Below are 20,192 nucleotides of genomic sequence, written 5' to 3' on the forward strand. Positions count from 1 at the left end.
TCCATAGCACCAAGCAAGAAGAAATGACAGTCAGTAGTCTCTGAGGCCAGGTGTGGTGGCACACACCTCTAATCCCATGGACTTGGGAGCCCAAGGCAGGATGATCACAAGTTCAAGGCCAGCCTTAACAATTTAGTGAGGCTTAGTGGTAATGTGCCTCTTGGTTCAATCCCCAGGGCCAGGATGACAAAAAGAAAAGAAAAGGAAAGGAAAAACATAGCCTTTGAGTATCTCAGACCCATGGTCAGAAATCGATCCACAGTGGACAAAAGTCCCTTTGACCGCCGAAAACTTCTTCTCCACAGTCCACTTGAAGGCCTCAGCATGAATGAACTTCAGCCTTGCCAAGGCGACCCGTGGACTCTGACTTCCTGTTTAACTTCTGCTCAGGAAGAAAACATGTTGACCACGCTGACACCCTGCCCCGGTGTCGTCCTGGGGAGTCAGCTGGGCCTGGCATTCCTGTGTCTTTCTCAGGCTTCACGTGGTTCGTGTGCCTGTGAGTCAGGCTGTCAGGGGCTGGCACCTGCAGGAATGAGTCTCAGAGCCTCCCAGCCAAAGACTGGCTCCTGTAACACGATGACCTAGTTAATGTGACATCCTATGTGGGCGGCTCTGTCGTGGAGAGAGTGTGGGGGTTTGGATTGGCTGGGCCTGGGTTCCAGTTCTAGCTCTGTCATCTGTTTGCTGTCTCCGGTCTCCGCACAGCTTCGAGGTCAGACAGGCCTTGATGTGAGATGCAGCTGCACTCACACCAGCCTCAGCTTCCTGATCTATAGAATGGGAATTTGGATGGCTTTTTTTTTTTTGGAGAGAGAGAAGAGAGAGAGATAATTTTTTAATTTTTTAATATTTATTTTTCAGTTTTCGGTGGACACAACATCTTTATTTTATTTTTATGTGGTGCTGAGGATCGAACCCAGTGCCCCGTGAATGTCAGGCGAGCGTGCTACCGCTTGAGCCACATCCCCAGCTCAAATTTGGATGACTTTTTAAGAAGGTTTCTTCTTCTTCTCCTTCCCCCCATTCCCCCCTTCCTCTTCCTCTCCTCCTCCTCCTCCTTTTCTTTTGGCACTGGGGATTGAGCTCAGGGGTGCTTGACCACTGACCTCCATCCTCGGCTCCCCACCCCTACCTTTTCTTTTAATTTGGAGAAAGGGTCTCACTAAGTTGCCCAGGCTGGCCTTGAACTTGAGATCTTCCTGCCTCCACCTCCCCAGTCACTGGGATTTACAGGCCTGTGCCTCCATGCCCAGCCAGATTGTTTTACAAATTAGAAGAAATACATTCACGCATCCCTTAATAGAGATACATGCTGAGAAATGGGTCCTTAGGTGATTTCCTTGTTGCGTGACTATCATAGAGTGTCCCCACCCTAGCCAAGATGGCCACAGCATCACTAGTCATTTAAATAGGAGTACTGTCAAGTAAACGTTCTTCAGCAAGGTGTGACTGTATGCATCAGATGATTAGGGTGGGCTGGGTACAAGCTTGGAGGTGGAGCACTTGCCTAGCATGTGTGAGGCCCTGGGTTCCATCAGCAGCTGGGCACAGAAAGATGCTGAGGGTGAAGCTGTTTGATAAGTGGCTACGGTTCACTGCTGTAAGAAAAACTGAAGCTGAGTGCCTGTTTGTCCTTTAGGTCTCCGCCTCCCCTGCACAAGCACACACCTGTCAGACCGTCTTGAGCCTGTGTGCTCCCTGGCATCTCGTCCACAAAATACACCCTCCCCTGCTGAACCGAGGGTGAGCTGAGAAGGGGCTCAGCCGCTCACGGTCACATCCCAGGCTCCTGTCCAACTTCACCTCCAGGGCAAGCGCTAGGACTCTGGTTGTAAGTGACAAAAGCCCAGCTTGGCCTGTGTAAGCAGCAAGGGGGACAAGACTGGCTCGGGAACTCAGTCCTGCAGAGAGCTTTTAGTCTGTGCTCATGTTGGGGGAAGATGAGGGTCCCACCCTTTGGGGTGACACCGTTCTAGCTGGAGGGGCAAAAAAAGGGCTGCTCCTCACTCTCTGATTCAGCAGATCCTGGGTTTGGATTCTGAATAGCCCTGTTTGGGTCTTGGGTTGTGGACCTGGTTGCCCAAAATGGGAGGTTGTGCTTCCTGATCAGCTGGGGAGGGCAGCCCCACCCGTCCCACAGAAGGGTCTGTGACCGAGGATGGTGCTTATGTCTGCCCTCTGAGGAGTGTCTGCATTAGACCCAGAGAAGGGTCCTGGACGGCAGAAATCAAAGGCGAGGGTCACCAGTGGGGACAAGGGGGGCCTCTGTGACAGTGGTAGGTTTTTGAGGCCAGGTAGGAATCTGGAAGGGCAGAGCACCCTGGGCCGAGGCCCGCAGAGGCAGGGTGCTGAGCCAGAGGGGGCGTGGGGCGTGGGGGAGGGGCAAGAGCCCCCCAGGTGGAGCGGCTCTTCCACAGTGTTAGCTCCCCAGGGCTGCTGCACTCCAATGGAGTGGTCTCGAAACAGTGACCTCCCTCACGCTGAAGGCTAGAGTTCAAGACCCCGGAGCAGCAGAGCCACACTCCTACCAAGCTCAGGGAGTGTCCCTTTCTTCTTCCAGCTTCTGGTGGCCCCCGGGTATTTTATTTTATTTTGAATATTTATCTTTTAGTTTTAGGTGGACACAGTATCTCTACTTTCTTTTATGTGGTGCTGAGGATCGAACCCAGTGCCTCACACATGCCAGGCCAGTGCGCTACCACTTGAGCCACATCCCGAGCCCATCCCCGGTATTTTGTGGCTTGAAGCAGCATTATTCCAATCTTCGGAACTTCTTCCCTCTGTCTGACTCTGATGTCCTTTTCTTTCTTTTTAAAACTCTTTTTAGTTATTCATGACAGTGGAGTGTGTTTTGACATATGATACATACATGGCTATAACTTCCCATTCTTGTGGTTGTACACCATGTGGCGTTTCACGGGTGGCATATTCAGACATGAACATGGCAAAGTTCTGTCTGATTCATTCTACCATCTTTTCTGTGCCCGTCTCCCCTCCCTTCCCTTCATTCCCTTTGCTTAATACAGTGAACTTCTGCCCTCCCCCCTCTTACTGTGTGTTAGCATCTGCATATCAGAGAGAATATTTGACCTTTGGCTTTTGGAGATTGGCTTATTTCACTTAGCATGATAGTCTCCAGTTCTATCCATTCACTGGTAAATGCCATAATTTTATTCTTTAAGGCTGAGTAATATTCCATTGTGTATGTATACCACAATTCCTTTATCCATTCATCTATTGAAGGACACCAAGTTTGGTTCCATAGCTTAGCTATCAAGAATTGAGATGCTGTGAACATGGGTGTGGCCGTGTTACTATAGTATGCTGACTTTCAAGTCCCTGGGGATATGCCAAGGAGTGGGATAGCTGGGTCAAATGGTGGTTCCATTCCAGGTTTTCTGAGGAATCTCCATACTGCTTTGCAGAGTGGTTGTACCAATTTGCAGTCCTACCAGCAATGTATGAGTGTACCTTTTTCTCTACATCCTGGCCAACATTTATTGTTATTTGTATTCTTGATAATTGCCATTCTGACTGAAGTGAGATGAAATCTCAGTATTGTTTTAATTTGCATTTCTCGATGGCTAGAGAAGTTGAACTTTTTTTTTATATAATTATTGATGATTGTATTTCTTCTTCTGTGAATTATCTGTTCAGTTCCTTTGCCCATTTGTTTTATTTAATATATTGTTGATTGGGTCATTTGTTTTTGGCTATTAAATTTTTTGAGTTCTTTATAAATCCTGCACCTGTCTGAGGTGCAGGTGGTAGGGATTTTCTCCCATTCCGTAGGCTCTCTCTTCATGATCTTGATTGCTGACTCTTGTGTCAGCAATCGGTATCCTTCTCCAGTCTCTCCCCTCTTCAAGGACTCACTAACTTACTAGACCTTCAAATGATTTTTTTTTTTTTTTCATTTTGAGACAGGGTCTTGCTAAGTTGCTGACAGCCTTGCTCGGTTGACCTTGAACTTGTGATCTTCCTGCCTCAGCCTCCCAAGTTGCTGGGATTCACCGTGCTGCACTCAATGACCCTATTTTGAAATAAGGCCACGTTCTAAAGTTCTGGGGGTTAGAACTTGAGCAGCTTTTTGAGGGACATGGTCTAACCTATCGCGGTCAGCAGTGGCTCCAATGGCTGAGAAGGTAGTTTAAGGCAGGGCATGGGGTGGTGGGTCATGAATCACCGAGGACGGGAAGGGGAGCTGACTGGCCTGGTTGGTGTGCTAGAATGAGTTAGAGACAGTGATCTGGACAAGGACCAGGTGGCCCTGGGTAGCATCATTGGGATGAAGTGAATGAGGGGCCGCTGTGTCGAGTCTCGCTCCAGCGTTGGTTCAGGTCTGAACCCAGGTGCGTGCGTCATGCCTCTGGCCTCCCGTCCCTCTGCCTCCTGGGACTTTCTTTATCTCCTTTGCTGGGGCTCCTCGGGGGTGGGCTCTGGTGTCGGCAGAGAGGGTCGTGGTTTCTTCCCTGCCGCTGCCCAGCCGGCCCTGCTGTGGTCGTCTGAACTAAACCAGAGCCTCCCAGGTGAGGGTGGAGATGAACGGAGTCGTGTGTGTGTGTGTGTGTGTGTGTGTGTGTGTGTGTGTGTGTGTGTGTTGGGGGCAGACAGACCAGCCAGGGGAGGAGTGTCCCATGGTGGCTTCGGGTCCACGCATCCGGTTGCTGCAGAGACCATCTCTGGTGTCGGCAGAGAACCCACGTAAGCCGGCCGGCGTCACCGCCCTGGACAGCCCAGCTTTCGGGGTAGAGCGCCAGATTCCAGCTGCCCTTGGAGAAGCCGCTTTCCCTGGTTCTGGAACCGGACCCCAGGGCCGAGGAGGGACTAAGTCCACCCCCCCCCCCCCCCGCCCTGCTAGACAAGGGGGCAGCAGGGCACGCAGCAGGGAGCTGCGTCTCTGAACAAGATAAGGTCTGATAAGACAAGGGCAAGAGACAACATAGATCAGGGAGTGACCTGGTCAGGGAAGCGTCTCCGAAGAGGTGAAATGTGGACTGAGACCCAGGGGACAAGAAGGGGCCAGCCACGTGGAGACCAGAGCAAAGTGTCTGGACAGGACCCGAGAGGAGCCCGAGGCAGGAAGGAGTCGGGGTGTTGTAGGAAGAGCCGCTGCGACGGAGGGCCGAGGGGAAAGAGCTTTGGGAACGTGAGGTTGACGTCAGACGGGGTCCAGAGCCTTGGGGTGGCAGGTCTCCACTTTCCTGTTGTCATGTCACACATGGAAATTGGTGACATTTGTGCTCCTTTTCAAGGGCTTCCATTGAGTGTCATGATGTGAAGGTGGCCCACCTTGGGGCTCCAGATGGGCTGTCTGGTGCCCACTCCTGGGGCTCCCATACTGTGTGCAGAGAGGACTGCTTTCCCTGGAGCCAGAGCTGGTATAGGACAGCCTTGGCACCCCCTGGTTGCTCTGGGCCCCCTGATTGCCCGGTGCTGAGAGGAACACTAACCCATGCCCCGTGGGGGCCTCTCTGATGCCCTGGTTCCCTGGCTGAGAAGTTCTGATGGAAGGTCCTGTGACCATGGAAATAACTTTGGACTCACTTTGATTGCAGTGAGAACTCATTAGAGGGTTTCCAGCCGGGGCTAATGCTAGCTGCTGGCATTTATAAAGGGCGCTTTGGCTGCTCCGTGGAAAATCGGGGGCGAGGGGAGCTGGCCCCGCTCCAGACCACGGTGTGCATGGTGGCCCTGGGAAGACAGAGTGGAGGTGGAAGTCACAGCTTGGGTTAGGACATGAATTCTTAGGTAGGTGGAGAGCAGAGGGTCATTTGTAAGTGGAGTCGATGGGACATGCTAACAGTTTGGCTGTGGGAAGGGACAGGGGAGAGGGAAGGACAGATCACACTTGGACTTGAGGAACTGGGTGGGACCTGGTGTTGTCTCCTGAGACGGGAAGCTTGCTAAAGCCGGAACAGATGTGCAGAAACGGGTAAAGAGGAGAAGACCCACTTACTGGCTGGCCAAGGAAGCTGCCACCTGCCACGTGGGGGTGATGTCTGGGGCTGCAGGACCAACAGGAGTTTACTCCCTGGCTCTGGGAAGTCCTGGCTGGGTCCTGGCTGACACCGTTGTGCAGGGCCATCTTTATGAGCCTGCGGCCGAGGCAGGTGCGGAGAGACCTGCCTGGTTTTCTACTGTGCCGTGGCCGTGTTGAAATGCTCAGGATGTTCCAATACGGGGTCCTGGTTTTCATCTGGTCCCGGGTCCTGCATGTTGTGCTGCTGCGGTGGGTAAAGTGGTGGTTCCCGGGAGCTTGGCCGTCCCTCAGAACTACAGATCCTAACGGGAACGAGTCCAAGGGTGACAGATGCACATGGCTTAACCTATGTGAAGTGCCCGGAGGAGCCCTGGGGTGCAGGAAGAGTTCAATTAGCATCAGCTGAGAGTGATGAGGATTAGCAGAAGGACCACGGGGAGTGTGAGCGAGGAGGGTCCTCGTGCTACAGCCTCGAGGGGCACGGAATAGACAAGAGGGGACAGAAGAGCGGGTGGAGCCGCGGGCGGAGCCGGGGCTGGATGCTAAGGAGAGCTGGTGTCTAACTAGAACACAATCCAGGGCCCAGGATCTTGCCCCAGGGGTTTGGTCCCTGTGGTTCCCGGATGCTTGAAAGAAACCTGTGCCTGGGAAGGTCACCTCAGGCACCTGGAGATTCAGAGAAGAAACACAGGACGGGGTCCTTGCAAGCCCCCAGACTCAGGGCCAGGAGGGAGGTACCGGCGGGCAGCGGTGTGGAGCTGGAGCTGGGGGCCCGCGGCTCCCTGGGGCTCCGGAGTGACCCTCACTCGGCTCCTGCAAACCTGGTGGTGCTCAGTGGCCCAGATGCCCTCCCTGTCCCCATTCTGTCAGACGGAGGCACCGCCTGGCCGCCTCCAGGAGTGTGGCTTCAGGGGCCGGGCCGGCTTCCAGAAGCACAGGGCTGGGATCTCAGCGTGATTTCCGTGTACCAGGAGGATGGCCCTTCTTTGCTGCTTGTCACCTTGAAAAATGGTGTCAGGGTGTCACTGGAGAAGAGATGTCACCACAAGATGGTCTGAGGAGTTCCCTGATGGGGGGCTGGGGAACTGGGGGGAGACCAAGGAGAAGTGGGGTCCTTGGTGAACATGAGGGGAAAGAGCTTCAGCACCCATGTTTGATTTAGGAAAGCAGATGCAAATTCAAGGGGGTACGTGGGCGCTCTCTCTCTCTTGCTCTCTCTTTTTGTCACTGAGGCTTGAGCCCAGCACAGTGCTTTACCACTGAGCCATATCCCCCACCCTTTACTTTTTATTTTGAGATAAGGTCTCCCTAACTTGCTGAGGCTGGCCTCAAACTTGGTGATCCTCCTGCTTCAGCCTCCTGAGTTGCTGGGATTACAGGCGTGAGCCACCATGCCCAGCAGAATTCAGGGTGAATGCAGAGAATGGAGAGAGGGGGGGGGGAGGGAGGGAGGGAAAGGTGGGGGGGAGGTAGGCTTTTGAGATTCCTGGTTCTGCTTTTAGAGGAAACAGTGAGGGGTAGGCATGGGGAGGTACGTGGGGATGAGCTTACAGTCTGGTCATTCTTAGGATCTTTAGCTGACATAGGCTCCATTATCTGATCAATATTGATACAATATTAAAAGTCCTCTAAATTATACGTTTCTTAAAATATCCTATTTCTCTTTGCTTAATGTATTCGTTGCTGGGCTAATAAATAGTGTCCAGGGTAATTTTAATTAGTGGGGGACTTTATAGGCACTCTGAGATTTACAGATTTCCCAGAAACTTGGGAGTGACGGGCCCAGGAGGGAGGCTGGCTTGGTGAGTGGTCTGGGGGACCTGACGGCGTCTGTGCTAGCCCTTACTTTCTGTCCCTTTCTACCTATTTCTTTCATTTCTCTGTCCTGAGGGAATTAACCCACCGCCTGGGGCCGAGGCCTGGGTTTCTGTGGCAAGACTTGCTGTGTTCTAGAGCAGCAGAGAAGGTGACATTTGACAGCCCCTGTTCTGTGCTGTGCTGGGTTCGAGCACCACCCGGTGAGAGCCGGACGCCGTTTTGCTGACTGACAGCCTGGCCCCACGCTTAGCTGCGGGTGACAGCCGTGTGCTCAGAGCTGGGATTCTGTGGTCGGAATCCAGGCCCCTCTGGATGGGCAGTTGTCCTTTCCATACTGAGTCGTCTGCGTGGCTCCAGGGATTCAGCCAGCAGTGGTCAGGCCTTGCTCCCAGGGCTGTCATCTCCATGGCAGCGGCCTCCTGTGGGGTCACATGACGAAGCACCTGCAGAGGCCCTCTCAGCATGAAGACCTCAGGGGAGTCCCACTTTTTTTTTTTCTTAAGTTTTTTTTTTTTTTTTTTTTTTTTTTGCGGTACTAGGGCTTGAACCCGGGTTTGTTCTATCACCAGGTCACAGTTGAACCCAGGAGTGTCGAGTGCCTGAGCCACATGCCACCCCCACCCCACCATGTCTTTTTTATTTTTTCTTTTTGAGACAGTGTCTCGCTGATCTGTCCAGGTTGGTCTTAAACTTGTTGTCCTCCTGCTTCAGCCTCCCGCGTAGCTGCCATTACAGGCCTGGGCCACTGTGCCTGGCCACTCCTACTTCTTTTTTTTTTTTTTTTGGTTCTGTTTTTATTTGATTTTCAATGCATATATGACAAGAAATTCTCAATGAAAGTTTGGGAAACTACCTACTCATTCACCAACAAGATTCCTATGGGCAGAGGGCTACTCACAGAGGGCCTTATCTGGTGGATCACAGACTGTTTCCAGAGAGGACAGTGGCCGGGTGCTGCGGTGGGGCGCACCTGTCATCCCAGCAGCTCAGGAGGCGGAGGTGGGAGGATTGCAAGTTCAAAGCCAACCTTAGCAAAAAAAAAAAAAAAAAAAAAAAAAACAAGAGTTGGGGATGTGGCTCAGGGGTGAAGAGCCCCTGGTACCAAATTCCTGGTACCAAAAAAAAAAAAAGAAGAAGTAGCAGCTACCAGTTTTGTGAGACCAACACCATGTCATTTACTCCCATGTTAATCTACCGGCCAGAGCAGCCACAGAATCTGTCCCTATTCAAGGGGAGGGGACACAGACCCCACCTCTCAAAGGGAGAATGTGTGGCCTTTTCAAATCTGCCCTAAACATAAAAGCAAATAATTACAGTCTGGATGTGCTGCAGGGAGCATGATTGGGGGGGAGGCTGCTTCTGTGTGGCACGGGTCACCCCTCCTTGCTATCGCTGCTTGGTCCCTGTTTTTTGGAATAAATGAATGAAATGACAAATGACCCCCTTGGTTATAAATAAGCAGGGACCTTAATGGGCCTCCGGGAGAGGTTCTCTTTGGGTGTTTTCCTTTTAGTCTGTTTTTAAACAAAATGTTACTTATATAACACAAAATTAGCCATTTTAAGCTGTTAAAATCATTAGCAACTCGGTGACCTTCGATATCTTCATAATGTTGTGTAATAACCACTTCTGTTCAGCCTCAGCACATTCTCATCACCCCAAAATAAACCCCCACATCCTCACAGTCACCTCCCACCCACTTTCTTCTCCCCCCCAGCTCCTAGCACCCACTAGTCTGCTTTCTGTCTCACTGAATGACCTATTCTGGATATTTCATATAATTACAGTTATACAATGCATGGCATTTCATGTCTGGTTTCCTTCACCCATGAGAGAGAGAGAGAGAGAGAGTGTGTGTGTGTGTGTGTGTGTGTGTGTGTGTGTGTGTGTCGCAGTGCTGGGGTTTGAACCCAGGTCCTGCATAGACTAGGCAAGCACTTTACCATTGACCTACACCCCCAGCCCCCATCATAGTATTTTCAAGATTCATTTACGTGGTCACACATATCACTACTTCATTCCTTTTTTTATTGCTGAGTAATATTTCGCTGTATGGACAGATCACATCTGTTTATATCCATCCACATATGGATGGGCATTTGTGTTCTTACCTTTTGGCTATTGTAAGTAGCACTGCTGTGCATTAATATTTGTTAGAGAACCTAATTTTGATTCTTTTAAGGGTAATTCCTAGGAGTCGAATTCCTGGGTCACATAGTAATTGTTCTGTAAGATTTTAAAAATGGCTTTGCTTTATGATCTCTAGGTTTCCATGTATTTTTTTTTTTAAAGAAAGAAACAAGAAATGAAAGAAAAGAGAGAAAACATAAAAGCAGGAATCCGCTCTGCTGGCCTGGAGACCTCATGGCCCTCTGGGTCATCCTCTGCTGATGCGAAGGTCATGGTGAAGGGCAGGGGCCCTGGGGTCCTTCTTGCCGTAACCAGACTGGGGCATCTTTCTGGGGCATCTTTAAGGGGTGTGCGAATGTTAGAGACTCGTAGGAGTTTAGCTTACAGGGGTCCTGGGGACCAGAGAACTTGCATAAGTGAAGCCCCGTGAAGAGAGTCGTGCATGCCGGGTTTCAGCCTCCTGTGCCTCATCCTGCAGACCTGCGCCTCCCTTCTGCCCCATGTGGTGGCCGAACTTGCTGCCAAGCTCCTACACGTGTTGAGGATTTGGGAGACTCGCCGCGTTTTCAGCCAATTCCCCCTGCCCCGCAGGCCCAGCACGCCCCGTCATCACCCTGTGCCTTCTTGCAAAAACCTTTTAATGTTACAAATTTCAAACATAAAGAAAAACCAAAAGAATAGTAAAATAAACACCAGCATAGTCATCCATGGTTAACGTTTTGCTGTTTTTGCTTATAGTAAACTCTATGAATTAGGTATTTTTTTTTCCCCTCTGAATCACTTGAAGGAGGCAGACACCATGGCCCTTCATTACAAACTCTGCAGCATGCGTCGCTTATGAATAAGAGCATCCTGGCCTGGGTTCAGGGGCACACTCCTGTGACCCCAGCTCTTCTAGAGGCCAAGGCAGGAGGATCCCAAGTTCAAGGCCGGCCAGGACAATTTGCAAGACCCTGTCTCAAAATGAATTTTTAAAAGGGCTGGGGATGTAGCTTAGTGGTTGAGCACTCCTGGGTTCAGTCCCTAATACCAAAATAGAAGGAACAAGAACATTCTTACACATGCCCATAATAAATACCATTATTATCCTCTAGTTAATAATAATTCTCTCGTATCAGTCCACATTAGCATTTATTTAATTATCTCCCAAATGTGTTGTTGGTTTATTTGAAGTGAGATCCAGTTAAGTATCATGTGCTTATTTGGTTTAGTCTCTTAGTTTCCTTTAACATAGAATATTACTCACCTCCAATCCCTTTTTCCCAAGATTGTGTGTGTGTGTGTGTGTGTGTGTGTAAGAGAGGGTGGGGGGGGGGAGGGAGAGAGGTGCTGGGGACCGAGCCCAGGGCCTTGTGCATGTTAGGGAAGCACTCCGTTACTGAACTACACGTCCCAGCCCTATTTATTTTCTTGTGAGACAGGAGCTCACTAAATTGCTGAGGCTGGCCTCCAACTCGCGACCCTCCGGCCTCGGCCTCCCGCATCTCTGGGGTTACGGGCGTGTACCTCCGTACTCAGCAACACCAACTTTTGGAAGAGACTAGACCAGTTGTCTTGTAGAGATGCTTAGGTGCCAATTTTGTTCAGTGACTTCCTTGTGATGTCCTTTAATTTGTTCTATTATCTGTATTTCCTGTAACCTGGAAATTAGGTCCAGCATTTTGATTAGATTCAGTTTAATTGTTTTTGGCAAGAAACCCTTGATCTTATAAACTTCCTAATGCATCCCATCAGGAGACATACAAGGTCAGGGGGCCCGTTATTAGTGCCTCTGAATCTAATCACTTTGTAAGGAGGTAATTGCCAGCTCTGTCCAATTTATAAGTGACCCGAGGGTGACATGGTGTGACAGTGTGAACACCGGCAGCCACCAGTTGTCAATTATTCGATGGGGGAGATTTTTGCAAAAATGGTGTCTTGCCAAGCGTGCGTCCCTCCCTGTGACTGGCTGCAGTCCTTCCGTGAAGGAGGGTCTCCCCCTGTCACCCAGGGATGGCCGAGGGTCATTGCAGACGGTCAGCCTCAATGCTTCATTCTTTCCCTTCACTTATGAAGTTTTAGGGTGGGAAGTTAGGATCGTGTGTTCCTCTACCAAGACAAGTGACTTCTTTTCAGTGTCATTATGAACTTTCGGATTTTTATCCATTCATCCCTTATAATAATTATTCTTCTGGTTCCCAGATTGCCCCAGATTTAGCCAGCAGGAGCCCTGTGAGCTGGCTGCTAGGTCCAGACTCCCCGGTGTTTCCCTTCCCCAAAGCTGGCATTAAGTATTTCTCCACATAAATTGGATTATTTTTATGGTGGGATGGTTTTGAAAACAGTGCGGTGTGTAGGTGTGTTAATGGCTACTGGGTATTAATGTATAGCTAGGAAATAGATGTTTTTAAAAAATCACCGGTTCAAAATGACATTTTTACATTATAGGGTTTCTTCCCCCTTTTTTGGTATCTTCTTTTACCTTTGATTACATTAAAAATCTTGGCTCCTGTTAGAAACGTTTATGTAATTTCTTAATTGCCGCCAGGTGCCAGGTGTGGTGGTGCACACTTGTGATTCCAGCTAACTGGAGGCTGAGGCAGGAGGATTGCCAAGTTCAAGGCTGGCCTCGGCAACTTCGAGAGACCCTGTCTCAAAATAAGAAATTAAAAGGTCTGAGGATGTAGCTCAGTGGTAATGTGCCCTGGGTTCTATCCCCTGTACCACAAATGATTAAAAGAAATAAATAGCTTATTTGCATTACTATATAACTGAAATAGTTTTAAAATCCCAATATTTCTACTGATGACACAGCAACTGAGTGAGGTTTAAGATTTTCTTGGAATTTTAAAAACTTATGTCTTTAGATGTATGTATACAGACTGACGTGTGCTAAGATCACTTGAAATGATTCTTTCCTTTGGTAGTCTTTTTGGAGGTGGGGGGTACTGGAGATTGTACCCAGGGATGCTTAACCACCTAGCCACATCCCCAGCCCTTTTTATTTCATATTTTGAGACAGGGTCCCGCCAAGTTGCTGAGGCTGACCTTGAACTTGGGATTCTCCTGCCTCAGCCTCCTGAGTCTCTGGGATTACAGGCGTGTGCCACCATGCCTGGCCCTCTGGGCAGTCTTATTAGCAATGTGTTACATAGTAGGACTCATTTGTTTCAGTTTTGTTTATTACAGGATCTTCTTATTTTTCCTTTGTGATTTACTTTTACTTTTTTGGGGGGAGTGGGTCCTTGGGGATTGAACTCAGGTGCATTCAACCACTGAGCCACACCCCCAGACCTATTTTGTATTTTACTTAGAGACAGGGTCTCCCTGAGTTGCTTAGTGCCTCACTGTTGCCGAGGTTGGCTCTGAACTCCTGATCCTCCTGCCTCAGCCTCCCGAGCCACTGTGATCTCAGGTGTGCGCCACTGCGCCTGGCTTTGATTTTGAACATATCAAACCTGGATACGGTGTAACCGTCCCACTACCCAACAGCACAGCCAGAGCATCGTCCTCTCACCTTCCCCGCCCCCCAGGCCATTTCTCCTGCCCATCTATGGGAAACCTTTTTTTTTTTTAAATTAGCCTCTGGTTTGTTCTTCCAGTGTTTCCTTTCAAAAGATAAGAGCATCCTGCTTCCCTCTCCTGCTTTTGGTTTTCGCGGGGTTCGTAGGAGCTCCGTTTCTTACAGCCAGTCCACATCCCACCTCCTCTCTGGAGCCTTCTCTAGCCCTTGAAGCTTCACCGTGTTCTCTCCACCGTCTCAGTCCCTGGACATCCCTGCCCCATTTCCCACTGTCCCTTGCCCTTGGGGTGTCCTGATTACAGACTCTCGGGCATCGTCGCCCACTCCTGTTGTTCCTTGCTACCGAATGCCTTTGCTTCCGGAGCCACTGCTGCTGTCGGTCATCTGTACAGCAGCTCGGGTTGGTGGACTGGCCCTTCACTCATCCCTCTTCCAGGCTGATGCCAGTCACCAGGTGACCAGCCATCGGCTGTCATCAGTCATTGACCCCTAAAGATACAAGGAGCTCAAGACTTGTGTTAAGATGGTCTTTCCCAGTGCGAGTCCACCATCTTCTGAGTCTTGCTGGTTTGATGAGTAAATCTTTTTTCCTGTTTGAGCAACTTGTCCTATGATCACGGCGCCCTTCTGGAGCCGAGGGTCAACAGACGCGGTTCCCTAACACCAACGAGGCTGCGTGTTCCTTAGGGCAGGGCAGGGCTAGAGCTCTTCTGTGTTCCTCCACAGTGTCTGAAGCAGGGCTGGACAGTTCTTGTTGTTGGCAGTGGCTGCGATCTGCCAAGTCACAGTGAACTCCTAGTGTATGCCGAGTCCCGGCTCGCCTGTGTGTCTGCCCGCGTGACCCTCCGGGGATCAGGGCGTAACTGGGTTTTGTGTTTCTGCGCAGAGACACCTTATTTAATGCATACATTTTTTTTTTCTTTTGTGGTGCTGGGGATTGAACCCAGGGCCTCGTGCAGGTAGGCAAGCACTCTACCAACTGAGCTATGCCCCAGCCCTAATGCATACGTTTTTGATTCACATTGAACCCACAGGTGATAGCATTACAGCTCATTCCCGAACAAAGCTTCCCCAAAGGGCCCATTTTCTGTCAGACACATGACAGAAACATGTGAGGCTTAGGAACACCAGACAGCACCTGAGTGCTGCCGGTGAGTGACATTTTGCCTCATGAAATTACCAACAAAATGCACAAACATGCAGAAACCGTGGCCCTCAATAGAACAGGATGCTTGTTTACAGCCTGAGCTGAACTAAGAAGGTTGAGGGTCACCTTGCTTCACTTCGGCTGGGAATGTGCACAGCAGGCAACTCAAATTATTTGCAGGTCTGCCTCTCTAAGTGGGAGTGACCTGAAAGAGCATCTAGTATTGATTTTGGGGTTTAATGAGTAGGTGACTTTGAAACATAGAATTTATAAAGAAAGAGGATGGACTGAATATATTGGATTAAATAGTTGGGCATTAGCTGTGTGACCTGGGACTCGTGGCCTTACCCCTCTGGGCTTCCTGTCCTTCCCTGCTCCATGACTGGGTGATCTTTAAACTTTTCCACAGCCCTTGACTCCTGAAGTTGAGATGGCCTCTTCCCCCACCTGATTCGCCGGAGGATCCTGATTGCCTTCGTTTCTCCGCAGGTTTGTGGACTTCCACGCAGCCGCCTCCACCTGCTCGCCCTCCCGGGCCTCCCTGCTCACCGGCCGCCTGGGCCTGCGCAATGGAGTCACGCACAACTTCGCGGTCACCTCTGCGGGGGGCCTCCCGCTCAATGAGACCACCTTGGCGGAGGTGCTGCGGCCGGCCGGCTACGTCACCGGGATGATAGGTACCGGACACGCGTGTCGCCGCCTGGCCCCGGTGGCTCTGCCCACGTCCGCTTTCGCGCTCCTTCCTGCTTGCAGCTGAGGGTGGCTGAAAGGTCCCCTGGGTGGAGTGACACGGGCAGGGATCTGTCCTCCACCCCTAGGAGGAACTTGGGGGTGAGCGGCTGCCCTCGTTAGCTTGGCCACTCGGGGCAGGGGCGCCCGCACCTTCGCTCTGCCAGCCCTAGCGTGTGGCTCCTGTGGTCCTCCTCCTGGAAGCCTCAGTCCCCTTGGCCCAGGGAGGGGACAGGAGAGGGGAGGTGGGGCCAGCCTCACTGCCCACTGTTACCACGAGAGCCGATCTTTCTCGGCCTGAAGAACTGCGCTGAAGTCTTACTGGCCCCAGCTGGTCACCTGGCCTCCAGGTGCGGGGAGGCGGGGAAACTGGGCAGGATTCTGGGGATGGCCTTGGCCTTGGGCCGGGTTCTGTCCGCAGGACAAGTGGGGATGGACTGCCGGCTAGGAGGCCGCCTGGTCCGTGTGGGCCTCCTGGTCCAAGCGCTTCCTCTCCTTTAGGACATTTTTAGGCGCCTCTTACTCAGCATTTATTATGTGCTGGGGGCTGGGAGAGGCTTGTCTTGTTCTTGTCTTTCTCTGTTTTTTTTTTGTGTGCACCAGGGATTGAACCCAGGGGCGCTTAACCCCTGAGCCGAGTCCCCAGCCCTTTTTATTTTTCATTTTGAGACACAGTCAAGTGGCTGAGGCTGGTTCTCAAATGGCCATCCTCCTCCTGCCTGCGCCTCCTGGGGGTTTCATTGCATCAGAGCCAGAGCAGGCCTTTGAGATGATCATTCCCCTGTTGGGCAGCGAGAGAACCGGCCTCAGACTGGAAAAGGCCGCTCCATGTGGCCTGGCCACCTCCCCCAGCGTCTTGCTTCCCGGCCAGTCTCCCTGCAGAGGCCAGGGCAGCCCAGCAGACCCGCAGCAAGTCAGGCTGCTGCTGCTTGTTACCCACAAGGACCCGGGTCCAGTGGATCCCTGGCTCCCTCCTCCACAGAGGAGTGGCACAGGAGGCTGTGCCATCAACCACGGGATGGCGGGGTCCCTGGGGGTGGGCCTTGGAGCTCCCAGTAACCTGCAGGAGGTCGCTGTACCCGAGCAGGGCCTGCTGCCTCTGGCTATGGCAGCTCCTCCTCCGGGCTAGAGAGTCCGACGTCCTTTCACAGGCCACCAACTGGAGGAGAACATCGGTTGTCCCAGAAGGACAGGTCCCAGAAGGACAAGTCCCAGAAGCCCCCGTTGTAGGAGGAAGGGCCAATTAAGGTCCAACCTTCTCCTTCCCAGTCCCCTCCTCCCGGTACCCTGAGGTATAGTTGTGCTAAGGACATCAACCCCAAAAGGAGGTGCGTGGGGCTCCCGCTGGGGGCCGGCTGTTCTTACCAGATGGTTACATGCATCCATCTCAACCTCGCTGCTGAGGAGGGTTTGGTCCCCAGGCTGCCGGACTCCAAAAGCCCGAGCTGCAGCAGGGGCTGTGGTCTTGGGAGCCGATGTCCTGCAGGGGCCCCCAGCTTCTCCGTGCCCACTGTGCCTGGTAAGCAACAGGTGGACGGCCTGCCATTTAGCCACCCCACCCCCAAATCACTGTGCTCTCCGTGACCTAGAGAGGATATGTAAGCCCTTCCTTTTGTTGAAATCATGAACTAAAGTACAATTGTAGGAAAAATTAAAAACCTGCCAAGGAATTACTGACATCCTTTTCATGTCTCACGCTCCACCTCCACTCTCGATCATTTTGCCTCGGTGTATATTTGGCCTAATTTTCCTTCCTGTCCACGTTATTTTATATTTCCGTGTGATTCAATTTTACATATTTATTATCATTTAAAATAATTTTTAGATTTTTAATGTAATTTCATATTTCCATGTAATGTTTAATCCAAGCATCCCATACAATGCTTAACCCATTTTCCCCAGTTTTTTGTTAATTTTTTTTTTTCCAACTGCTGTGGAGCAATTGTAAGAAGGGAGTTCTATAATGAACTCTTACAGACTCTTTATTTGTGCATTTGTCTTTAAAAGCTACTTGGGTAGCCAGACACAGTGGTGCACACCTACAATTGCAGTGACTTCAGAGGCTGAGGCAGGAGGATCACAAGTTTGAGGCCAGCCTCAGTAATTTAATGAGACCCTGTCCCCCCCACCAAAAAAAAAATAGCTCGGTGGTAGAGTGCTCCTGGGTTTTATCCCCAGTACTAGGGGGAAAAAAAACATAATAAAGATAGCTGGGTAGTATTCATTGAGGCCACGTTAGGTAAATCCCTTAGCCATACTCCTTGGCTGCTGTGACTCTTCCCCTCCTTTGTGTCCTTTATGGCCACCACTGTTAGATCTTTGTATCACATCTGTTTCTTTGCCCCCTTGCCTTGGGGACATTTCCCAGGGGGCTAGTCCAGAGTGGAAGGAACAGATCGGAGGCCCCGACATTGTCATGATTGGCTGCCCTTTGCCCAATTATCCTCCGAGAACAAACACACTTACAGAGCGGGAGCCTCGGGCGGGCGCCGAGGTTTCTCATTTGCTGCCTGGTAGGTGTCTCGGCCCTGAGCCGCTGCGGAGGCTGCCTCTTCCCAGCCGCTGCCGGCTGCTGACGAGGTGAGAGAGCAAGTTGTCCAGCTCCTCTGGACATTTCTGAGACTATGTGGCACAGTGCACCTGCTTCCTGGGCCACCCTGTGCCTTGGCCTGGCCCCAGCGTGGGAGGCTGCAGCAGAGGGCGGCTCTGAAGCTGCTGTGTCTGTAGGGCGTCGGCTCAGATGGCTGTGCCCTGGGCTCTGGGGGTGGCCTGTCTCCGGCTTTCCCTAAGGCTTTCCTGCGTTGTGGTCAGCAGGTTCCCCTGGGTCTGGTCCCAGAAAGCAAGCACGTTGGCAGGCTGTCTTTGCTCCTCAGTGAAGGGCAGGGCCGATGGAGGTCGGAGTGTGTGGTCAGCCCCTCCGAGGGCCCGGGGGTCTGCAGGGGTCCCTCTGAACATCTCTGTCTTGTTTATCCACAGGCAAATGGCATCTTGGGCATCATGGCTCTTATCACCCCAATTTCCGTGGTAAGAATTGCTGGGGGGATTCATTACTTGGGAAACAGAAAATGAAGCTGTCTGGGTGAAGAGGCCCGCTCGCTCCACGCATCCCGTCCTTGGGGTCATTCAGCCTAGGTCAGGACATCTTTGTTCACAAGGCCACTTGGGTGTATCTGGGGTGCCAGTGCTGCCCTGTAGTCCCCCAGATCTCTTGCCAGCGCCTTCCTGGCCCCCTTCATTGCTACCTGGTGCCTACCTTCCACCCACCCATCTTCATGTCGTCTCCCAGCTCTTTGCACCTCAGGGAACATCAGACCTGAGAGGTCCCAACACGGCTGCTCTGGAAAGAAGTAAAAATTGTCCCCTGGGTTTGCTGAAGCAGGGGCTGCAGGTCTCTGTAGGGGACACGGCCCCTGGCTCCTTCCTGCTGCCCTTTGCTTCTGACCTCTCCCCCTTGACCTTGGGGAGGAAGGTGAAGATGAAGTGGCCAGAGCCGATTCTGTGAAAGTCCTTGGCCGAATGATGGATCCTCTCAGTGACCAATTCACCAAGATATTAATGGTTTCCCAAAGTCCTTGGTGGTCTCTTGGGTCAGTGCTCCAGTACACAGCCAGGCTTCTCCCCAAATCAGAGGACACCCGTGGTCTAGACCAGGGGTCCCAGTAGACCTAGGGGCTGACTCCAAGAAGCTCCCTGTTTTTGCAAGTAAACTTTTACCGAAAGCAGCGGTACTATCTGTGCACGGGTTGTTTACGGGGCTTTTGTGCTCAAACAGTAGAACTGAGAAGCCACAACAGAGACCATCTGGTCCATAAAACCTAAAATATTTACTGTCTGACCCTGGTCTCGGCTCAGCCTGACATTAAATGCAGTGACATTTCAGGGTTGTGTTGTTTACCTGTGAGGCATCCAAAAAATTTGCGCAAACCAGGTCAGCATGGAACTTCCCGTTTTCTTTTCCCTGGTACAACTAACATTTACTAGTCCTTCAGTGTACACCACCTACTGGGTCAACAAAGATCTACCGTCCAAATTCAGGGAGTGTAGCGCCACTGGGGAAGACCCATGTCACTCACATTGATGATAAGTTTGCAGGCTGCTGCTCCAGGACTAGGGAAGGAACGGAGGATGGGGCGAGTGGGACCTGCCGGGGACTGGGGGTTCCCTAGGAAACTGCCCAGAACTGGGCTGGACAGGATTGACTCAGCTTCACCTGTGAGAGACGCAGAGCAGGGAATTCCAGGCAAAGCCACCAAGGCGTGAGGCACGTGGGAACTGGAGGTGACTTGGTTAGTGTAGGAAAAGTGTTCTGAGCAGGTGGGAGGCCCGTGGAGGGACGGAAGAGGAAGCGGAAGCCAGCCCTCCCTGTTCTCCAGGCCTGGTGTTGGAGACCCTGGGTAAATGATATGCTTCCTGAGATTGGAGTTCCGTCCACTCTAAGGAAATAGAGAGAGCTGAGGACTCCCCGTGATTGCATTCTGGTTGGCCACTGGTTTTGTCCTTTGGAGAGAGGGTTGAGCTTCTCTCAAAGTAGGATGTCAGAATAAAATGTCCATATAAGCCATTCAGGTCTCCCACATCCTTCTCTCCCTGCCCTGCACACCACCGCCCCCAGCCCCCATCCCATTGGCCCTCCCAGGCCCATCCTTCAAGAAGCATTTGAGATTCCTGCCCTGTCCCAACCCCACCTCTGCGTCGGGGAGTAACTTCCTCTTCTGACTCACCTGCCTCTCTTAGGGCTTAAGCGACACATCTTATTTCCCCTTTAGATGGAAAGTCTCTTGAGGGTAGGATTTATTTTATTTTTTTTTCCCTTTACGTGTCAGGTGCTTAGTAGGTTTTCACCAAATACTTAACCTGAAGGTGTCCGTCATTTCACTAAG

At 51.5% G+C, this 20,192-nt stretch overlaps 1 protein-coding gene across 7 annotated transcripts in view; it reads left to right on the plus strand.

Annotated features, from left to right (window-relative positions):
• ARSG (arylsulfatase G) overlaps positions 1-20,192 on the plus strand; it is a 118,284-nt gene that overhangs the window by 51,646 nt on the left and 46,446 nt on the right. For all 7 annotated transcript variants that reach the window (XM_081272698.1, XM_081272697.1, XM_081272696.1 and 4 more), the window contains exons 3-4: positions 15,073-15,260; positions 18,289-18,336. In XM_081272698.1, the coding sequence (XP_081128824.1) occupies positions 15,073-15,260; positions 18,289-18,336 (236 nt within the window). The remainder of the gene's footprint in view (positions 1-15,072; positions 15,261-18,288; positions 18,337-20,192) is intronic.

This window comes from Spermophilus citellus, assembly GCF_964194105.1.
Source record: "Spermophilus citellus genome assembly, chromosome: 17".
Taxonomy (NCBI): Eukaryota; Metazoa; Chordata; class Mammalia; order Rodentia; family Sciuridae; genus Spermophilus; species Spermophilus citellus.